The sequence below is a fragment of the Protopterus annectens genome, chromosome 9.part0 (genome assembly GCF_019279795.1).
Source record: "Protopterus annectens isolate FY-2018-M chromosome 9.part0, PAN1.0, whole genome shotgun sequence".
Classification (NCBI taxonomy): Eukaryota; Metazoa; Chordata; order Ceratodontiformes; family Protopteridae; genus Protopterus; species Protopterus annectens.
In genome coordinates this window covers 828824495-828847173 of record NC_056743.1, presented here as the reverse complement: position 1 = coordinate 828847173, position 22679 = coordinate 828824495, and the positions used below count along the sequence as shown (strand labels likewise).

The following is a 22679-nucleotide window of genomic DNA, read 5'->3' as shown; positions in this document are numbered from 1 at the left end:
ATCTGGTCCAAGGAGTTTGTGTTTACAAAATCCAGGAATTTATGTGCATGCACGTTTGATGTTATACAGGATTCCCAGTTAATAGTGGGGTAATTAAAGTCACTCATGACTATGGTATTGGGTTGGATGGTTAGTGTTTCTAATAAGTTTAAATACATAGTATGGGTTTCTTGGGTAATAGAGGGGGACCTATAGCTTTCAAGGAAATGGTACTGGATTTTACGTATGGTGATTTGAAGATGGAGCAGCTCAAGTGCATTCTCCTGTTTGACCAGCCTTGAAGTGTATTTATTTTTGATGTAAATAGAGACACCTCCACCTTTAGTCCCTGCCTGTGAAGTAGCTGGTCTGAATGTGTGGAAGGCATTATAACCTTGCACTGTTGGCGTGCTCTCTGCAGCTTTAAACCAGGTCTCAGACCGCACAGACGTCAGAATTCACTAGGGTAAAGAGAGCTTCAAGGGAGTGCAGTTTTTTGTTTAGGCTCCTAACATTGAGCAGGAATACCTTTAGATATTTTTGGTTTTGATTTGTTGTGTGTAAATTGATCTATACTGGGCCACCCCGTATATGTATTTATGTACACATGGATCATAACAATGGATGATATAAAAACATGTATCTTACCAGGAGTTTATGTATTTATTTGTAATGTACCAGTGTACCCATATAGTCAAGCATTTATTAGTGCTTTAGAAATGTCATCAGCTACGAAAACTCCATCCCATTCTTACAAAAATGAAGAAAATTAACACAGTTTGCATGCAACATACACACCTAGATGAAGCATTCTGTACACAACACTAACCACTTAAATCAAACCATTAGAAATGGATGTTACAATAATGGAACAAAAAAGAGAAAGAAAAGAAATACATCAAATTGCAAGTAGCAATACTAATTCCACAGTTGTACAGACATAATGTAAAGAGCAAATAACAGTAATAACAAACCAGCATTGTCAAGCATCTGCAGAAATAAGAATTGCTGTGAATGGCTGCATTTAGTCAGTGCAGCACTCGTATTAGCTGTAAGTGTGACCACCTAGGACACTCATTCACATGTAACATAAATAGTGTGTGTGTGTGTGTGTGTGTGTGTGTGTGTGTGTGTGTGTGTGTTTTATATGTCAAGAAGAAGCATTCTACCTTCACAATCTACCACAATTCCTTTTGTGTTGCTGTGATCCTACAGTTTCCACTCCTTTTCTCTATATATAAAAACATAATCACAGAAAATGAAAAAAAATGCAATTAGAAAGTAAGAATCCATCCATATTTAAGCATAGAAAAGGACAATAAATAGTTAACTGTATGGGTAATGGTCTTACCTTGTTGGGTTGCACAGCTCTTCTTAACTTTTCAATCCAAGCATCTCTTTCTGTTGTTGATGAACAACCAAAACATTGACTTCCCTCAGATTTAATTATCTGCAATCAAAAAAGACAGCAATACACAAGTATGTAAATGATTAGATTTTATTTTTATCCAGCAAAGCAGACTTTAGTCAAGAAGCCACTCATGTTTTTTGTAGTTTGTCATAATGATTTTGGAAAATAACATCTTTTTAATTTGAGGGTAGATATTGACATCTCAGGAGTGTGGCTGAGGACATTTTCATAATGTCAGCATTTTCCAGTTTGGGATTGGTTAGGTGGGAAGATAAATTAATTTACAGAAATGCATTTTTTACCACATTATTTTATTGCGTGTTTATAAATGACATATTTTTGTATGGAATGGTAAGATACCAATGTTTCAATATTTTATTACAGAAATGAATTACAGTACAGATTTTTTGAAGATCACTAAGGCTGAAGTTTCCCATTGAGGTAATTACTTAGCTGCAGCTGTTGAACTCAATAATGTATGGCAGTGTTTCATTCTTCAGAAAAAAATACCTTTATTAACACTTATTTAGACAAAGTTTGCATCCAAAATATGTGAAAAATATTGTCATTCGAGATCAGTTTGTTAGGTTGCCATGACTTAAATCTGTTGATAATGTCCACTTGAAAAACATGAATGAGTTAATTCACGTTTGTACTACAGGCTAGAAGTATGAATACATTTTCAATATAGCTATTGAAACAGCTTCTTGAAGATGGACTCGATTCCCATCTATTTGAACCACCTGGGCTGCCAATTCACATCAGTTATAGAATCAAATAAATAACATGGTTTGAATTAGTTTGTGGTTAATCTTTCTAAGCTGGTACTGCTGATTATAGAAAAATCATTACAAAAATTGTCAGATACTACCAGGACATGATGAATGTACAACTGTAGGAAAACGTCCAATGTTTGTTAATAATATGACAGGTAAATTCAAATCCCTATTTAGGGTAATCAAAATGATAATTGCCTTTAATTGTGCATTTCATTCCTCCTACAGATATGATTGTGAAAGACCTATGTTGGATCTACCCCACATGGGTAAAACCTATGGTAGGTGCAAAGAGGTAGTCTATTTGGCAAGACATACTGGCTCTCACAACTATTATGTTAGAAAGAAATGAGGGCTATCACAGCACATTTATGGTACTCTATATGCCATAACATTTAAATAAAACAAATGCAGTGTACTCTTTGAACTTGATGCATATGTTGGAAGTGCAAAACATTGTTTCCTTTATTTTCTCTTAACAATGTGAAGCTTGTGCAATGGGTGGTGATTTTAGTAGTTTCTTAGAATAATAAGAATCAGAGTGGCAGCTGAGATTGGATGTTGGCCAGACCCATGGCCTGAGTGATAAGGTCGGCATCAGAAGATTGCCAAAAGTAAAACCTCTAAAAATAATTCTGTTTTTGGACTATTCCAACATCTTTGGCTCTATTTAATTATTCACAATTTAGTTTTAAACTATTTTTGTCTAAGAATAGGCTATGAAAGTGGAAGTTAAAATTCACCTTGCATTGTTTATAATTTCTTATATTTAAAAAAATTGCAATTGGTAAATGGATAATTAATTTATATTAGTAGGAGGATGTGTCACCTGATTTTTTTTAGGGTATTCAAGTATTTGTTCTGATAAATTCTCCTGTTTCAGATGCAAAACTGATAAACCAGTATATTCAGTGACAGAATTTATAAGTGCTATTTCATATCTGCTTTATGTGCTTTTAGTTTTATATGCTTCCTGCCTTTTTTTCAATTTCAGCAAATAGAAGGCCAAAAGTATGTGGAATGGGAATAGAAGAGATACAGAAAAAGGAATGAGGGTACCTCAATAACCCAAGCAGTTCTGCCAAAATAATGGCCTGCTTCTGTAGTACTTAATAAGAACAGGTTATTATGTCTGCGCACACAGGAAATAAAAAACAAAAGTCTATCAATTAGCACAGATCACTAAGGCTATGAGAGTTTAACAAGCAGCTTCCTATAGTCCAGGGTTAGGTTCCATTAGTATTCATTTGCCTACTGTATGACTCTGATGATGTCATTTAACCAGCAGTATTCTGGGGCAACTTGGAAATTGGGCTAGGCTCCTCACTGGTCTTCTGAATCACATGCCTAATGACTATCTATCAAGCTATGTGTTCTAACATTCTTTATTAACACTCAAGACTTATCTTTTCAACATGGAGGCAGACAGTGCTTTACTGTGTGCATTTGTCTTCACCTTCTTACAGTGATGCCTTGTGTAACCATCTGTACAACTCTTATTGCTAAACTAAATCACTTTGCAAAATTTCTGTGAAATTAGGAACCACAGCTTTTCACCTAGTTTATAAAGTCTGTTGGACAATAATGACATTATATCAACTGTAGTATTTTATAAAGTACCCTGCTCATCTAGTAACTGAGATGTTAATCAATCGAACATAACTCTGGATGCAGTCAGGGTTTCATCAATCTATGCTAAGGAGCCAAGGGCTTTGAAAAGCGTTGGCTGAAAACTCCCCAGCCAATGGAATTAGCACATGAACCACAGGAAAGTGGCGGAGTAGTGGGATATCCACACCTTCAGGCTAGTTGCTCAGCATAATGCATCCGAGGTTATCCAAGTGCAACTAACTCTGGGCAAAACTGCAATCCAAATTGTAGCTTGCTACAGATCCCCCACCATGCCCCAGGATTCCCACTCCTCTTTTCTTGATGTACTGGAAAATATTAGGGTTCAGCCAAACACCCTAATAATGGGCGACTTCAACTATCCCAACATTAACTGGGAAAACTACTCATGTACCAACTCCTTAGCTCAACGCTTTCTGGAATTCATAAACTCCAATGCCCTAGATCAACTTATCCACACCCCCACCAGGGGCAACAATATCCTAAACCTAGTCATTACCAATATGAGTGACCAGTGTTCCACACCTGAAGTCAACTCCTCGTTGGTCCAATCTGACCATAAGCTTATTACCCTTGATATCCACATCCTGCCCCCAACCCCCATTAAGGAAACCACAGTAAAAAATTTCTCCAAAGCCAACTTCATGCTTCTTAAGACAGAAGTGGTGAACTTCATGACACCCATGCAGATGGACAATACAGTTACAACTGCTGAATCCTATACAAATGCACTCTATAAGCACTTACAGGAGTGCATGGATCGTGCTATCCCATACAGAACCAAGACGCTATCCTCCAAAAAAAGGAAGCCAATCTGGTGGTCCCTTGCCATAAACAAACTGTACAACAGAAGGAAGAAACTGTTGCAAAAGAGAGTAAAATCCCATGAGTGGAGGAGCTCCCTGGTCAGCCCCAGTAAGAAGCTGAGATCCCTTATAAGATCCTCCAAAGCTAGCTACGAAAACAAAATCGCCACTAAATCCAAGGACAGCCACAAAGCATTCTATATCTATGTCAAGAATCTAGATGGCAACACCCAGATCTGCTCTGAGTTACAGGACAAAGGCACGAAAATTACAGAACCAACTGATATTGCCAACATCCTGGCAGATCGGTTCAGTGCTAACTTTACCCCCCTCTCACCTCCTAAAGGGCCCATATCTATACAGGAAAAATGCAGAGTCCCTGTAATCACAACTACGCAAGTAAAAGCTGCACTCTCTAAAGCCGAAAACAAAGCATCCATGGGACAACATCCCAGGCTGCGTTTTACATGAACTTCAGAATGAACTGGCTCCCCACTTAAGCACCATATTCAATAATAGCCTCGCATCAGGCTTTGTGCCCAATGAATGGCACACAGCAATAATTATCCCACTACACAAAGGGGGAGCAACCACTGATCCCGGGAACTATTGACCTATTAACCTGACGAGCCTGGTCTGCAAGGCCATGGAACGTATCATCATGGAACTCATAATCAAACACATTGGTAACTCCCAAACTCTGGATCCCATCCAGTTCGGGTTTAAGAAAGGCAGATCATGCCTCCTGAACCTGATCAACTTCTTTGAGGCAGTCAACAAAGCTGTGGATGAGGGTAAGGTGGTTCACACAGCCTATCTTGACCTCGCCAAGGCTTTCGAAACCAGCCCCCATTCTGGAATTATAGCTAAACTCACTAAACTCAGTATAAATCCCTATGTCATAAGATGGGTTGCCAACTGGCTCACTGACAGAACCCACACTGTAAAAGTTGCAGACTCCAAATCTGACCTCAAAGCAGTGACAAGTGGAGTACCACAGGGTTCCGTCCTGGGACCTCTCCTGTTTGGTATCTACTTCTCTGAAGTACAGGCTAACACAGAAGGCCTCTGGCTAACAAAGTTCACAGATGACTGCAAACTAGGAGCCATAGTCAAGTCCCCAAATGATGTGGACATTCTACAGAAGGGCCTCACTGAGACAGATGCCTGGTGTCAGAGCCATGGCCTCAAGCTCAATGCCAAAAAGTGCAGTGTCATCCCCTTTGGTAAAAACTCTGTACCCATGAACTACCACATAGGCAGCAATCTACTTAACACCGAATGCGTGATGAGACCTTGGGACCCAGGTGGACAGTAGTCTCTCCTTTGATAGTCACATCACCACAGTAGTCAGGAAGTCCTTCTACGTGGCACACCTCATCATAAAAGGATTCTCATCCAGGAAAAAAAAGAGGTCATTGTTCCCCTCTACTCATCACTCATTAGACACATTATAGAGTACAACACCCCTTTTGGAATGTACCTCACAAGACATCTGCAGCAGCTGAAAAGGCCATAGAAGTACCTCACAAAGAGGATTACTGGCCTCAAACAAATGCCCTACACTGACCGCCTCAAAAAACTCCAGCTTTACTCCGTAGCATATCGCCTACTCTGAGGTGATCTCTGCCTAACATATAAAGCTATGTCAAACCCAGAGCTGTTGGACATGCTTCACCTAAAGAAATCCCAATCCCTCCGAGCTACACGCTCTAGGGACCTAAACCTTGTCACCACAATAAACAGGACACGCTGGAGAGATAGATTCCTGTCCCTGAGACTTCCTGTACTCTGGAACAAGCTACCCATCTATGTCAAGCAAAGTTATTCATTAGCACTCTTCAAGAAAAATCTTGATGAGTGGATGGGAAATAGGAAATACACTCCTGGGATCACTTCTGTGTCTTTGCTGGACAGTGGCACAGGAAAATAACTTTCTTGGGTGGCATAAGCTATGGAACCTTGCTGGCTAAGCTTATGTAGGCCCTTGGGCTGATAGCCTAGTACCTACCTATGAAGCACCATGTGAGATATGCCCTGAGGAAATATTGTCTGCAGCTCAAATCTGAGGAAGTAGACACAAAACAGTAAGAAAGGCAATACTGTATATTTACAGCTCTATCTGTTAATGTGTGCCAGGAAAAAGTGGAGATTTTATGAGGAGGGAATTAGTAGACAGACATTTGATAATATTTTTAAAATAGTAGAATGCCTGTAGAAGTGGTAATGTTCACAGGATTTCTATTTCAGCATAAAATGCAGGCAAATTAATGCAAACACAGATATTGTCATAATCTGGATATGTGATAGTTGGCCTAAAGAATAATCCAACACTGCAATTAGTTTAATTTTAATGGAGTCCATATACACAACAAAAATATTATAGTACACAACCTTTTTAATTTATTTGCCATTTGTTAAACAGGAAATTGGCCTCATCTAAGATCCCTTTTCAGCTGTAGCCCAAGCCAGAAGACAAACTGCACAAACCCAGATTCAAAAGCACAGCAGTATACATTTTTGCAACAGAAGTTAATTGTTTTTCACAAACGTAGACTACCAGACCATGGTTGCTTTTCATGACAGGTAAAAAGGAGCGTATATTAATTAAATGTATAATTGCCTGCAATAAAATAAGGCAATCAGAATACATGTATGACTCAGCATTGCAATAGCTAGACATCCAGTTAACAGTTAAAAACACAACAGCCTTCTACCTAGAAAAAAAGAAGAGTTTCACAACGCAAAGATTCATTAGATCTACATTTGCGTAATGCTTATTACTGAAGAAAGGCACTATAAAACTAAAAATAACTGGTAAACTATTGGGGTGGAATTTAAAAGAAGGCATATTGGCTAGTAATGTGAAATTATAAAATATGAAAAATAAGGGATGGTGTAGCATAATCCTATAGGAGGTCTACAGTATGGAGCTACATTGTCTTTTACCGACTCCCTCTAAAAGATTTGCCTTAGGCATTGTCTCAAGGATGGTTAATGAGAGCTTATCAAAAGAGGAGTAGGGATGGATCATTAATGGAGCATGTTATGTCATTGAAGGGAATTTGGATGAAGGCAAAAAAACGAGTGCTGTTCGTCAAAATGACTTTCACCAACAGTGGAATTTCTTTTTCTTTGCACTTGGATGTAGTAGGGGGGTATACCACCACATGTTGAAGCAGAGTGGCTTGCCCCCTTGCAAAATCAAAATTGTTGAGTTTTTCACCAAAGGTAGTTTTGGAAAACAGTTTTCATTCACCGAAATTACCTTCAATAACTTGACATGAATCCATATGTTACCTATACATTATGGAATAGAAATCAAAACTCGTGGAACCAATTTGTGAAAATAACCTTCTGCAATATTTAAGCTACTTGGTTGCCTACAAAGAGTTATGCAAAGTGGTTGATGTGTTAATAGAGTGTAGTAATGCATGGAAATATTTAGTTAATGGCCCACAAGAGGGCAAAAATCAAGGTTAAGTATCTTACCCAGCATTGCAGCAAAGAGAAATATAGAGGATTTCCTGGCCAGTATAGTATTTTTGGAATTTAAAGGACTGCAGTGATGGATTCAAGTACCCGAAACTTTTCTAAATTTACATATTTTATCATGCCTTTCTGTAAGGGTGTCATATTGTTTTAGTTTCTAAGGACAAATAGGATGAGTACATATTTGAGTTTTGGTATTATAACATTCATAACAGTGGACTGTATGACTCAGAATTAAAGATATTAGCTGGATGTTGGTGATTTGTAGTTGGTTTAGGATTTTTAATGAAAATGTCAGAATGTTTGTGAGGCTGAAAGGAATGTTTAGGTCCAAAATCACTGTTATGCATCTAAATGTGTCCACATCTGATACAGCGCTATCAACAGGGTCAATGATATTAAAGGTGGGGAAGAAAGAATGGCTTTCAATGGACATGAACAGAATAGGGTGAGACTCAAAGAAATTTACTGTAAGTGTCTGTTTATATAACTAACTGTAAATACAATGTAAGTTGCCCTTTACAAGTGATTCAGAGTCTTGAAATAAGTTCATATGTTCATACTAAGCATAGAGCCAAAGGGTCATCAATAAACTTAGCTGCTACAACTACTGATATTCAGAATATATTAGTTATGCCTGGTGAGTAGATTGTTTGCACATAGCATAGGCCTTAATTTATGGTCATCCGTCCAATCATAAACTCTAACTTTGAAAATACATATGGTGTTAATTTGTTTGGCATGGAAAGTTAGTTTATTCCAAAGGCAGGGAATCTGCAGGTTACAAATCTATCGTGCTATCAGGTGTTTTTGATCTTCTTGTGAAGGTGTAGGTCTTTGGCATGAGGGTTAAATTTGAAGACTGCTCTGTGATGGTGGAGGAAGTCTAAAGGTTTGGGGACTTTCAGAGTTCGGGAGGCTAAAAAGAACACCCCTCAGGAGTATATACTAGACAGAGTACAAAGATAAGACTTTTAGCCTTTCAGAGTTGCTTAGACTTTATAGTTCAAAACTTCTTGTTCAAAAAAATTTTACGTTTTTTCAAGTTGATGAAGATGCTTTTGGGGGGGGGGTGGAACAGTGGCATTGTATTGAAGGAAAGGTCTAATAAGGAAAGATGATAGGAGGAATAATCTTTCCCCTGCAGATCAGATCTGCATGGGAGACTGTCTTCCTAACAATTTCTAGGACAGTAATTAAAAGAAAGATTGTTATCAATGCAGTTGCTCATGTCCTGGATAATTGAATGCAGTTGCTCATGTCCTGGATAATTGAGGAATTACCAAGAATTTGGTAAGAGGAGGGGTTGATTTATTGCCAAAAGATAACTACCGCATTTCTGGCATTTAAGGTAAGCCTTTACATGATGTACCTAGAGCTGGCCTTGTTAAGGCTACACTTTGCAATCATCAAAATCTTAAGTAACCAGTTCCATTATATCTGCTTTCCTTTCTGAGATGTAAATGCCAAACAGCAGAGAGTCCATAACAGAACACTGTGGAATCTTGCTGGTAACACTTTTATGCCTAGAGTGTGTACCGCTTAATATTGAGGGTTCTGTTAAAGAGCCATTTAGCCCTCCAGCTAAATACATATGGGTTTCCATTAAATTGGGAGAGCTTATCTGTAATACCAGCATTTAGGATGATGTCAAAAGGCTGTGGCAGGGTCAAGGTAAGCAGTATGGGATGTCTGGCTTTCATCCAGGGTGGGAACATGTCAGTCAATTAATAACACTTTCTGTGGGTGCCAAACAATTAATGAACTTTGGATGAAACAACCATCACTGACAGCGATGTTCTCCTTTTGTTCCACTGTTGTGCAACCTCAGAATAGCAATATTGATGTTCAGGTAGTGGGTGGCGTCTCCCTACATGGAGGTGCAGTGGTGGACTGCCTTAAGGTTCACTGAAAGTTGTTAATGACATTTACATTTATTTTAATCAATTGGCACTCATTGGTAGAGTTGTCGAATGTAAGACATGACTTTCATCCAGTGCTTCAGTGACATTTTCAGAGAAACTGAATATATTTATTAGGTATGACATAACTTTTACAAATTGAAATCTGTTTAGATCCAGTGTTTGTAGGTCAGCTATATCACTGTTTATCAGTTCAGCAATTATGCACGCTGTAACTTTACAGATGGTATTTGTAAGAGAAATAGGTCTGTAGTTTATGTAGTCTGTCATAAAGTAGTCTTTGTAAAATGGTGTCACTATGTCTCTTCTTGAAATTTCAGAGTCATTACCTATTGACAGCTGAACATGTTTGAGGGATTTGGCTAAGCTGTGCTTGAAACTTGACTAGCAGATAGTGTAATTACCAGGTCCCATGGGCCTAGTATTTTGTGTTTAGGATAGAATGGATAGAACCTGTCTCAAGAAGATTTGGAAAATGATGTGATGGTATGTAGTGAAGGGATCATCTAAATGGGTTGGGAATGTTAAATCAGCATTGTGTTGGTGGGGACATTAGCAATTACATTAAGGAAAATTAATTAGAAATAAATTTGCTTCGGTAACGAGTATCATTTCTGCATTTCTTAATATAACCAAAGAAAGCCTTTTGGTTCTTTTTAGAGGTGGTAGTGATCCTGAGTTCATAGCTGTACTTTCACTCCTTGATGGCATGCATGAGTACTTACTAGTTTTAAATTTCCTTTACATTGAAAGAGTAGGGAACTGCTAGAAATAGCTTGATTTTTTTTCTGGTTGTTTTAAAGATGGTTCATACAGGAATTACATTATATGGTTTTAATTAGGATTAGACTATGTATTACTCTTAAGGGAGTTGGGAGCATAAACATGGATGGATTTATCCATAAAGTAAAATAATTCAGAGGATTATGCAGTATCATTAGGGTTCTGGATTATGTGAAGAACTGAACTATATAAAGTTGTCAAGATGCTCTGTAAATAGAAGGGGTATTTTTTGAGTAATCATGGAGTATTGTGGGGTTTCAACACTTGTTTTACTGAAAAGGTCACTGGTAGGGGAACAGGATTTACAAGGGGGGGTAGTAAAATTATGAGTAGTACAAGAAGGGGAGATGATGGTAAAAACAAGGTCAAGATTATCTCCCCTAGTGGGGAGGGTAAAATTTGATCAAGATAATTATCATTACTAAACTGAGGAATTTTTGCTCATGTTTATTGCTAGTATTATAGGTATACCAGATGATAGTGAAGTAAAGATTCCTGTAATAAGTATATCTGGTGTGGTGGAAGATTTTTTAATCTGATAATCAGCAGCTCACAGGGGGACATAGAAGACACCTATACTTACAACAATATGATAGGCAGTATTACTGAGTGCTACCACAACCTCTATAAGTTCCATTATGGTATTAGACAATATTTGTCATGAAACAGTCAATTTCCTAACAAATATAGATACAACCTCACTGATAAAGAGAACGGAATAGGATCTTATAGTAAGCTTTGATGAATACATGAATGATCAGCTGTAATGCACGAGAGGGAGTTTTTGAAGAGGATCCAAATATTTCTATTAGAAAATTAGAGAACCACTGAGTTTATAAAAAAAATGTATCCCAGTGCTATGTAGCTATTTTAGAAGTAGGGTATAATCAACTAAGTCAAAACCTGTCTTCTAATCTACATTTTATCCATATTCCAAAAAATTGGAAGAGTTACCTGGAAGAGGACATATGTTCTAAAGTCAAATTGAAGTTGGATAGAGAGGTTACTAGGAGGACTGAGAGGAGGTCAGAATGTTGGGCAGGGGGGTGATGCAAAGCTGATTTTGCTGTCATTCTGGCAATGTAGAGAGCATGGCCTGCACTCATTGATATACTACAGGAAATAAATTATTTGAGGTGCTCCATTTATGCCAAAGCATATCTCTATTATTCATTTGCTGTTTAATAATTTATTTAAGCCAGCACAATAATTGCCTCTAAAACATCTTTGTTTTTTTCCCATTTTCTTTGCTTGGGTAAATATGGTAATAAATTGGAAGAGGGATATTCTGAGAAAATAACTAAAGCTTTCTTCAAGAGCGATTGTTGTAGAGGATACTGATGAGGGAGCTGAATTTGTTTCAGTTGGAGTTTCTCTGTGTGGTGGGGGATAACAGTCAGTGGAGCGAGTTCTGTTTTTCAAAGGACTATAATCAAATTAATGAGCAGTAATCACTAAATGGGCTTGGTAAGACAGTGATTTTGGTGAATGTAAGAAGCAGGTATCATAATGACTCAATGGATGAAGACAGATTGCCATACATTATGGATGAGATTAGCTGAATTAGATGGAAAGGTATAGCTATTTGGTTGAGTTTGCTTTGTGAGTGACCTAGTCAGTTAATATTGGGTTGCCTAGGAAGATTAAGATATCTTTTGAAGACCATGTAACAAGAAGTAGGTTAAAATTGGCGAGGGAAAAATGTTCTGATGATTAATAATCTACAGCAACACAGAGGTTTGTTTCTCCCAATGAGTGGTTTTGGAAATAGTCCTTTTAGGGTCAGATTTGCTTGTTGATATGGAGAAGCTACTGGACCAAATAGGTTCTTTGTTGATAGAAGGCATGGAGCTCCCATACATGTTAAGAAAAGGACAGTCACTTGCCAGCTAATTAGGAGAGTGACATATTTTTAAGTTTCCATGATTAAGATGATATCTGAACAATGCAGGTCAAGCCAAGTATTCAATGTTTCAATTTTGCTATTAATATTTCTGTATCTGAGCAGTGACATTTTTTAATTATTTGTGCTGTGTGTGTGAAAATGAAAATTGGTGTAAAATTCTTGTTTAGTTTGGCTGGGGGAGTAAATTGACCAGTACTATAGTGTTTTAATATCATTATTCTGTAAAAGATGTAAATTGAGCATAGGATCATAAGCATGCAATCCAGGAGATCATTAAGAAGCCACAGATTCCCAGTTGCCCCAAAGCACTGTCTGGTTAAGTGACTTGCTTAAGGTCACACATTAGGCAAATAAAGGTGAAAAGATTCAAACCCTGTACCTTGATAAAAAGGGTAGATCATTTAATTTGCAGAAGTTTTGTTCTCTGCACTAACTGCCAGACTTTCAACTGAAGAATACAGAGTTTTATATTGAAGTTTGTCCAGGCAAATTAAGTGGGAATAATTGAACATAATGATGTGGTAAAGAGATTTTTTTCTTGAGAAAGAAGAAAGTAGGAGAAAGCCTAAACAAAGGCAATTAAGGATGTTAACGGAAGTACAGCGATACTTTCATTCATTCTAGAAGCAGATGATGCATTTATGATTTGAGTAGAGGAGGAAGTGATGTTTGAGAGTTATTTATTGAACTTTCACACACCCTCTGGTGGGGAGGACCAAAACTTTGAAACAAGTTTAACCTTTTAGAAGAAAAAAGGAAAATGGAAATCATTGATGAGAATAATGGAACAGCATTGAAATGCCATCATAATCCGCAAGGAAATCCAATACGTCTTAACCAGAGGCTGTCTCCACGTTTTTCTCAAAGTAGTGTTTTTTCAAGACAAGCATCTTTGGCAAGTCAGTTCCACCAAAGGATATGTCAAGTAAATCTTACTTTGGTAAAATAAGGCATGTCTCCTTGGAAGATCTGTCATAATGAATACATGACCTAAGTGCTTTCTACAGTCTTGAGACCAATAGTTATATTTATAGCTATTCAAATGATTTAAGGGAGAAACAAGTTCCTGTAAAACACATTTAATATTCTCTTACTAAATGAGGATTTAACAACATAAACAGTACATTTTATAATAAACATCTGAGCAGCATGAATTTTCATCATGTATTAAGTACCTATTTTAAATATACAATCTGCTACAAGTCATAATACTAAATTTCTTACCTCAAAGCAATATTTCTCTCCCAGAATACTGCTGTGCACAGCTCGGATGATAACATCTTTCTCATTGTTGAGGTCCAGCTCTTCAACTGCACTTATTGGGCTTACAAGAGACTCATGAGATCCATGAAGAGTGGGGTTCTTCCTGCAGACAGCATACACACCGTGTGAGGCAGTTTTATTTCCATGGGATAACATTTCAAAACTAAACTGGCTTATACTGTAGTATGACTTTAGTAATAAGATTTAGTGTGACATAGTGAGCTGCATGCTAAGTGAGGCAATTGATAACACCTTCATATCAATAATTCCCAGCAATCTGAGTGAGAAGGTTCAGAGGATAGTAGCTGCCTTTAAGGAAGATAAAGCACAAGAACCAGATGGGGTGCCTCCCACAGTCCTCAGAAATTTGGTCAGTGTGCTAGCAGACACCTTGATGAAGAATACTGCAAATTACTGCAGAGGTGTCAAAGGACTGGGGAGGGCAACAACTGTGGCATTCTTTAAAAACGGGGAGCAGAAGCAATCTAGGGAACTTCAAGCCTGCAAGCTTAACAGCAGTGGTGGGGAAAATAATGCAAAGTATCCTGAGGGAAAGGATGGTAGCATTTTTAGAGCACAATAGTCTCTTAAAAAGTAGCCAGCATTGTTTTGGACAGAATGAGTTGTCCATCAAACCTGATGTATTTTTATTTCTGGATTACAGTACAGTGGAACTTATCAGAGGAGGGCCAGTAAATGTAATTTACATGGATCTCATTGATGCTTATAGGAAAGCTGGAGGGACTGGAGTGTAGGGCAAAGACTGAGAAATGGTCAAGTTGCAGGTTTAATGGTAGGACACAAAGGGTGAGAGGTACAATGTCAGAAATAAGGGAATTGATAAGTGGAGTACTACAGGAGTCAACCTCTTTGCTGGTGACACAAAGAAAGGTGGGTGAGTGCAGGAAGGGAGGATGAGTCGAAGGATTAAGAAAGAATGAACAGGTATCAGAGTTGGCAGTTGTTCACTGTAAACAAATGTAAAGTACAGCACTTAAACTGTAACAACATATCATCTGGAGGGAGCTGAACTGAGGGCAAAGGAATAGGATAAGGATATGGGGGCTGTTGATCACACCAGGATTGGAAAGGCATGAGCAGTGTGACAGGGCAGTGGTAGCAATAACTGAAAGCTATGATGAATCATCAAGGTAATAGATTGCAGAAGCAAAAAAGCTTTTGTCAGATCACACCTTGAGACTAGTGTGCAGATCTAGAGGTTATACAAGGAAAAGGACATCAGGCTGAAAGAATTAATTCAGAGTAAAACTACCAGAAAAATTCACGGGATGCAAAGGAAGGAATATGTCTAGAGGCTAGGGCTGTTTTTATTTCAAATGATAAAAGCCGCAGTGGTGCAGCAGTAGCGTTGTTGCCTCACAGCAAGAGGTTCTCCCATTCGATTCTTGGCTGGAGTGTGGGGAGTGCCTTCTGTGTGGAGTCTGCATGTCCACCCCACGGTTGGGTGGGCGTTCGAAAGACATGCGTAAACGAGTGTGCCTTTGTGGAAGGTTGAACGTTGAGCTGGCACCTCAGCATTCGTAAAAATCTACTGCCAATCATTAGCGGACCGGTGTTCCGCTGTGGCGACCCCTAACCAGGAAAAGCCGAAAAACAACAACAAAAAGACAGAGGAGACACAATCATGTCAGGGAGATGTAAAAGGGTCATTCTAAACAGAAAGGATACTGAGCAAGATAGAGCACAGACACCCGATAGTAGATACCAGCTGTTCCCTGCATCTGCAGAAGTACCTTTCACAAAGAGGGGTGTGGACCAAATGCAGTGGTAGAGCACAAGCAACAGATAGTGGGCAGAAGTACCTTTCACAAGGAGGGCTGTGGACCCATTGAATGGACGTCAGAATGGAGAGTGGAGAGGACATCATTGAGGCATTCAAGAGGGCATCAATCAACTTAAAAAGGATAAGGAGGAAGGAGGGGATAGCAGGGATGTAGAATGTTAAGCCACTTAGAGGACACTAGACAGCCTTAGTGTCTTCTCCTGCTCCAGCAAATGTAATCAATGACTATATCTTTTATAACATGATTCTTTAGTGATTACATGCAGAGAAAACAAACTAATCTAAATCTGATTTAAAGTATTCATTTCATTGTTGATAATACCAGCATTTATTTACAGAAACAGAATGAAGTCGCCTAGTTTAGGATAATGAAATGCAAACTTTATCAGCAGATGAGGATTGCTCTGCCTGCCTAGGGTATTGTCAATTTAATTATTGAAGGCTTGATATATCCTAAGTAACCAACTCCCTAAACCTTTTGACCCAGATGAAATGTATTCTTCACTTCAGCTGTAGTCTGCAGTCCAACAAAGCATCTTCCAGAACTCTGTTGCATGATTGTACCACATTCTATTCAAGAAAAAGAGCTTCTGGACATTATCCTTAAAAAGCACTCTCCTAATGGCCTTATCTGGATCATATAAATTTTGTTTTCAAAAGATTCTCTACCATCTTGGCTGGTCATTTCATAGTGTTACTTAAATGTAATCCTCTCAAAACCTGAAATGATTCTTGCCATATTATTCTGAAACTTTCTCCCTAGACGTGATGTATTCTGTATTTCCATCTGTACTGTTTTTTGTTCACTCATACTAGTCTTACTGTTCCCACTTAATCTTAGAATTATTGCCCTGAATGTGGTCTTTTCTCTGTATGATGTGATCAGATTGCCTGTACACCCTAGCTGTATCAGTGTATGTTACACACAGATTATTTCAGCTATAATGGCAGTTTTGTGCATGTATACACACACACACACACACACACACACACACGGTTCTTACATGTATGGATATGTGGTCACACTGCATGTGATGAAAACCATGTCTTTGTGCTCAATGTATTACTTTAAAATGTAACAATACAGATTGATAATAGATTTCTCTCACTGACCTGCTTTGATCACTAGCTGACAGATATATTTTTTCAGCAAAGGTCTCAGCTTTATGTAACTCCTTCCAGGAGCATCCTGCTCCATTCACCCTCGCTGTGTTTGGGCTCACTCTGCTCTCCTACCCTACCCCCAATTTTCACATGCCCCCACTATATCTTTACTTATACTGTTCTTCCTGCACCCACATCCTCTCCTCCAACCACTTACATTATTCACTACTCCTTACACCCCACTCACTCACATTGACTTCTCCATCCAGTCACCATCTCATTTCTTTTCAAATTTCCCACCCCTCTTTTCTTCTCATAACCAACATCCTAACTACCTCCTTCTTCCCTCACATTAACCAATCATATTTCCCCACATTTTATCGATTATATTTAAGGCTACCTCAGTCTTATTACTCAGACAGCTCACCCTCACCCAAATACAAAGAGTAAGTTTTACCTCTTCCTCATACCTCTTCAAAATGCTCTCAACCTACTTATTCATACTGCCAGTACTTACTCTAACTGCTCATCCTAGCATAGACATTTATCTATCAACTTATATTCAGCTACCAGCCCTTACCTTTCACCATAACAGAAAGGCCATAAATGGTCAGATATCAACAGACCTCTATTCTACTACCTATAACGGTCAATACCCTTTTAAAATAGAAAAGTTAAAACTACAATCTAAAAGTCTATAGAGAATATATACATCCAAATCCTAGCCCCAAAACAAACAAAACATCCACAGTTACACCACAATATACCCCCAGTTGGTAACAAAAACTGCATATGAAGGAACAAACTTGTTTACTACTCAGTATGAACCTCAGAAGCATAGCACACAAGATACAAGAATCCCATGATTGCCTTGCTCAGTATTCTAGCTGTACTAACTGAAAATTAGCTAAAGCCAGAAATAAAATACAATGAAATCTTACCTCTAAGCAAAAATATATACAGACTTGACAGAAAAAAAAACAAGTGTGGTGGTGGAATAGCAATTATATTTAAAACAATATTCTGGTAGACCTCCTTGACCTTAACATCCCAAAATTTAATGATGCAAAAGTTACCTTTACAAAACAAAATAAATTCAAATAAATATATTACCGTTATAGGCAATAACATAACTACAGAATGAGATGTCCTGAATTGGGCACCCCTAAACATTCATCAAGAAACAATTATAATGGATGATCTCAATATTGACTGGCAAACTTGCAAAGCATCAACCCCCTTAAACTTCCTAAGCTTATATGGTTTCTCCCAATTATTCCAAACCGCAACCAGAGCAGATAAAATAAAACAAATAGAAATCTATCCTGGACTGGATCTTAACAAATAAGCCCTCTAATATCTCTCTCTCTTTGGATGCCTCCCACACAGTATCAGTGACCATCTTCTAACCTATCATTCGAAACAGTGCCTCTGTTCCAGTAGTACTATAATATATAACCAAGTACACAACCTAAAAAACTTTAAGTAAGCTTCATGTCCACCCTTCATTTCTGCCACTGGAATTCACTGAAAACACTAACCCTGGATGACACTTTAACTCACTTTAATAACTCCTTCCTAAACATCCTAAAGGAAATGGCACCAGTTAGAATTAAAAGTAGAGTAGAATCAACACCTACTCCCTGGCTAATAAAAGATACCATGCAGCTACTTAAACAAAGAAACAAAGCTTGGAAACAGTGGTTTACTAACAAAACCTAATAATCCCTGCAAAACTTTAGACAACTTAGAAATCTATCAAAAATACATACCAAAAAAGATACAGTCCTACTACTCTAACGTTTAATAGAAATACCAAAACAATCCTAAAATTTTCTGATCTAACATAATAAAGCATTTCCAGTCTAGTCAGTCTACCACTCCAACCCCCCCCCCCAAAAAAAAACACTAAAGACAATAGCAATGGAATTTAACACTTCACTAATTCTCTTCTAGCACTTATTAAACATAAAGCATGACCACCTGCCTTTACCACGCATCCTTCATGTAACAACACTAACAACTTTTTAAACTGTCCAAACCTTTACCATAAGAAAACTACTCAGCAAGCTAAAATCAACAACCTCAGCAGCTGATAACTTACCTACTGAATATCTAAAACTGGCTACAGATGCTGTTTACTACCATCTCTCTATTTGTATTAACTGTTCTGTTACAGGCAATCATATTCCAGAAAAACTAAAAATGTCCTACATCATTCTCTTACACAGACATAAACTCAACTGAATTATCAAACTACAGACCCACAGCAGTTCTATTCCTCATGTGAAATACTAGAAAAATGTATCCATACCCAACTCATTTATCACCTTACCTGCATGAACCAAATAATAAATGCAGAACATGGTATTTGCCCCAATCATAGCACTCCAACCACACTCCTTAGTTTTATCAATACTGTCAACCAAAATAGAAATGAACGTAAGCTAGTGTGTTCCATCTTTGTCGATTTATGTAAAGCATTCAGTATAATGTTTCATCAAAAACACCTCACTGAGCAGTCCTCCCTCAGACTTAGCCTCTCATCAGTATCTTGGTTGCCAACAAACAGTTAAATGGCAACAGGATTCTTCTCCTCTCTTATCAGTCACTGTGGGAGTCTTTCAGGGTTCTATTCTGGGATCACTCCTATTTAGCATTTATACTAACAAACTGTACACTGCAACCAGCTTTGCCTCAATTGTGCAATATGCAGATGATTCTACATTCTGGTGATAGCACAGTCATCTGTTCTGGGCAAGCCCTTCTAAAACTTGAAGAAATAACTCCGCTCTCTTTCTCTGCTGTTAAATCCTCGCTAACAAACTACCATCTGCTGCTTAATCCTAACAAAACTAAACTAATTGTTTTTATGCCCTAAAATATATTGATCTATTATCCTCCTTTCATATCTGCTTTTCCAACAATACTAAAATAGCAACAGTATCACAAACAAAGCTACTTAGAGTATTAATTCATGAAAAATTAAAGTTTAACCAGCATCTATCTCAAGTTATCAAAAGAAAACACATATGAGACTAGGTTCCCTCTATAAAATCAAACCACATCTTACTAACTCTACTAGACAATCAATAGCCAGAATTCATCTGCTTTCTAATCTTCTATATGCTTCTACAATTTTTGCTAACTTAAATAAAAAAGAAACATTAAAACTAGAAGCTCGTTACATTAAAATGACCAGATATGCACCAAATTCTCCACATACAGCTCATCATTGTACTGCAGCAAAGACCTCACCATTGTACTGCAGCAAATATCTCACACAGAGCTCACTGTTGTACTGCAGCAAATATCGGACACAGAGCTCACCGTTGTACTGCAGCAAATATCCCACACAGAGCTCACCGTTGTACTACAGCAAATATCGGACACAGAGCTCACCATTGTACTGCAGCAAATATCCCACACAGAGCTCACTGTTGTACTGCAGCAAATATCCCACACAGAGCTCACTGTTGTACTGCAGTAAATATCGGACACAGAGCTCACCGTTGTACTGCAGCAAATATCCCACACAGAGCTCACCGTTGTACTACAGCAAATATCGGACACAGAGCTCACCAATGTACTGCAGCAAATATCGGACACAGAGCTCACTGTTGTACTGCAGCAAATATCCCACACAGAGCTCACCATTGTACTGCAGCAAATATCCCACACAGAGCTCACCATTGTACTGCAGCAAATACCCCACACAGAGCTCACCATTGTACTGCAGCAAATATCGGACACAGAGCTCACCGTTGTACTGCAGCAAATATCCCACACAGAGCTCACCGTTGTACTACAGCAAATATCGGACACAGAGCTCACTGTTGTACTGCAGCAAATATCCCACACAGAGCTCACCATTGTACTGCAGCAAATATCCCACACAGAGCTCACTGTTGTACTGCAGCAAATATCCCACACAGAGCTCACTGTTGTACTGCAGTAAATATCGGACACAGAGCTCACCGTTGTACTGCAGCAAATATCCCACACAGAGCTCACCGTTGTACTACAGCAAATATCGGACACAGAGCTCACCAATGTGCTGCAGCAAATATCGGACACAGAGCTCACTGTTGTACTGCAGCAAATATCCCACACAGAGCTCACCATTGTACTGCAGCAAATATCCCACACAGAGCTCACCATTGTACTGCAGCAAATACCCCACACAGAGCTCACCATTGTACTGCAACAAATACCCCACAACAGAGCTCATTGTTGTACTGCAGCAAATATCCCACACAGAGCTCATCCTTGTACTGCAACAAATATCCCACACAGAGCTCATCCTTGTACTGCAACAAATACCCCACACAGAGCTCACCGTTGTACTGCAACAAATACCCCACACAAAGCTCACCATTGTACTGCAACAAATACTCCACACAGAGCTCACCATTGTACTGCAACAAATACCCCACATAGAGCTCACCATTGTACTGCAATACCCCACACAGGGCTCATTATTGTATTGCACTACAAGAACTAAACTAACAATTACTCCATTATGTAACATTTTTCCAAGTAGTCACTTCCCAAAACATTTTCTACATCCAGAAAAAAGCACTGCAACTCTACTGTAATAGCATTACGCTATAAACTGTGATCATTCAACACATTCTTCTTGCTATTTACCAAATCCAGTAACAGCTCTGGTGATTTTCTGTACTCCAACTACATCTTCAAAATCTGGAACTCTTTCCCACATTCTGTCAAAGCAGCAGATAAACTATCAGATTTCAAAATTCAGCTTAGACAACATCTAAATAAGTGGCTATGTTCCAGTCCCGATACAGACCAAGTCTTATCTATAGTCACTAAGTCATCAACATTAATAATTTTTCTGCCGTCTACAATTCTTTAAGTTCCCCTGCTTCCCCCTCTGCACCTAATAAAACCTCTTTACACCAATATATTTAGCCCTATATCTTCCATACTATACACTATGCACACACCTTCACACACTCTGTTCCACAAGATACCTTCATCTACACCTTAATACCACTCCCTAACTTAAATTGTCAGCTCACTCATTTGCAGACTCTTAAACACCTTTGTAACTAATGTCCTTCTGTCATCATGCTTTTGTTTCCTATCCCTCACCCTCTCAACGTACTGAATCTTCCCATTACACCCTACGTACCCACTCTTGACATCTTCAATCATTTTTAATGCTCAGTATTCGTCTACCTCTTATTTGCTTTCTTCCCAGCTGCTTTTATACTAAGCCTTTAAACTCTTGTATACAAAAAAGTTGATATTACTTTATACGTATGTGAATTATTTTTCTACTGTACCTTTGAACTGTGTATGTATTTGTAAATTTTTATATTCTCAGTGTTGTATTACTTTGAACTGAATGTACTAAGTATGTTTTAAACTTTTTGTAACTTATTTGGAGCTTTGTCTCCAGGCTGGGATCTTGCCCAGATACACACACACACACACACACACACACACACACACACACACACACACACACACATGTAGTTAGATATAAAAACACACACACACACATATACATACATATGTAGTTAGATATACAAACACACACACGTAGTTAGATATAGAAGCATACACACACAAATATGTAGTTAGATATAGAAACATACACACACATCTATGTAGTTAGATATAGAAACACACACACACACACACACACACACACACACACACACACACAGGATATAGAAACACATACACGTGCACATATATGTAGTTAGATATACAAATACACACACACGTGTGTGTGTGTGTGTGTGTGTGTGTGTGTGTGTGTGTGTGTGTGT

At 38.3% G+C, this 22679-nt stretch overlaps 1 protein-coding gene across 2 annotated transcripts in view; it reads right to left on the bottom strand.

Moving 5' to 3' along the window:
• The window catches only part of LOC122811573 (ras GTPase-activating protein nGAP-like), a 580578-nt gene that overhangs the window by 193274 nt on the left and 364625 nt on the right, over positions 1-22679 (bottom strand). For both annotated transcript variants that reach the window (XM_044083499.1, XM_044083500.1), the window contains 2 exons: positions 13929-14070; positions 1331-1429 (listed from right to left, as the gene is read on the bottom strand). In XM_044083499.1, coding sequence (XP_043939434.1) covers positions 1331-1429; positions 13929-14070 — 241 coding nt within the window. The remainder of the gene's footprint in view (positions 1-1330; positions 1430-13928; positions 14071-22679) is intronic.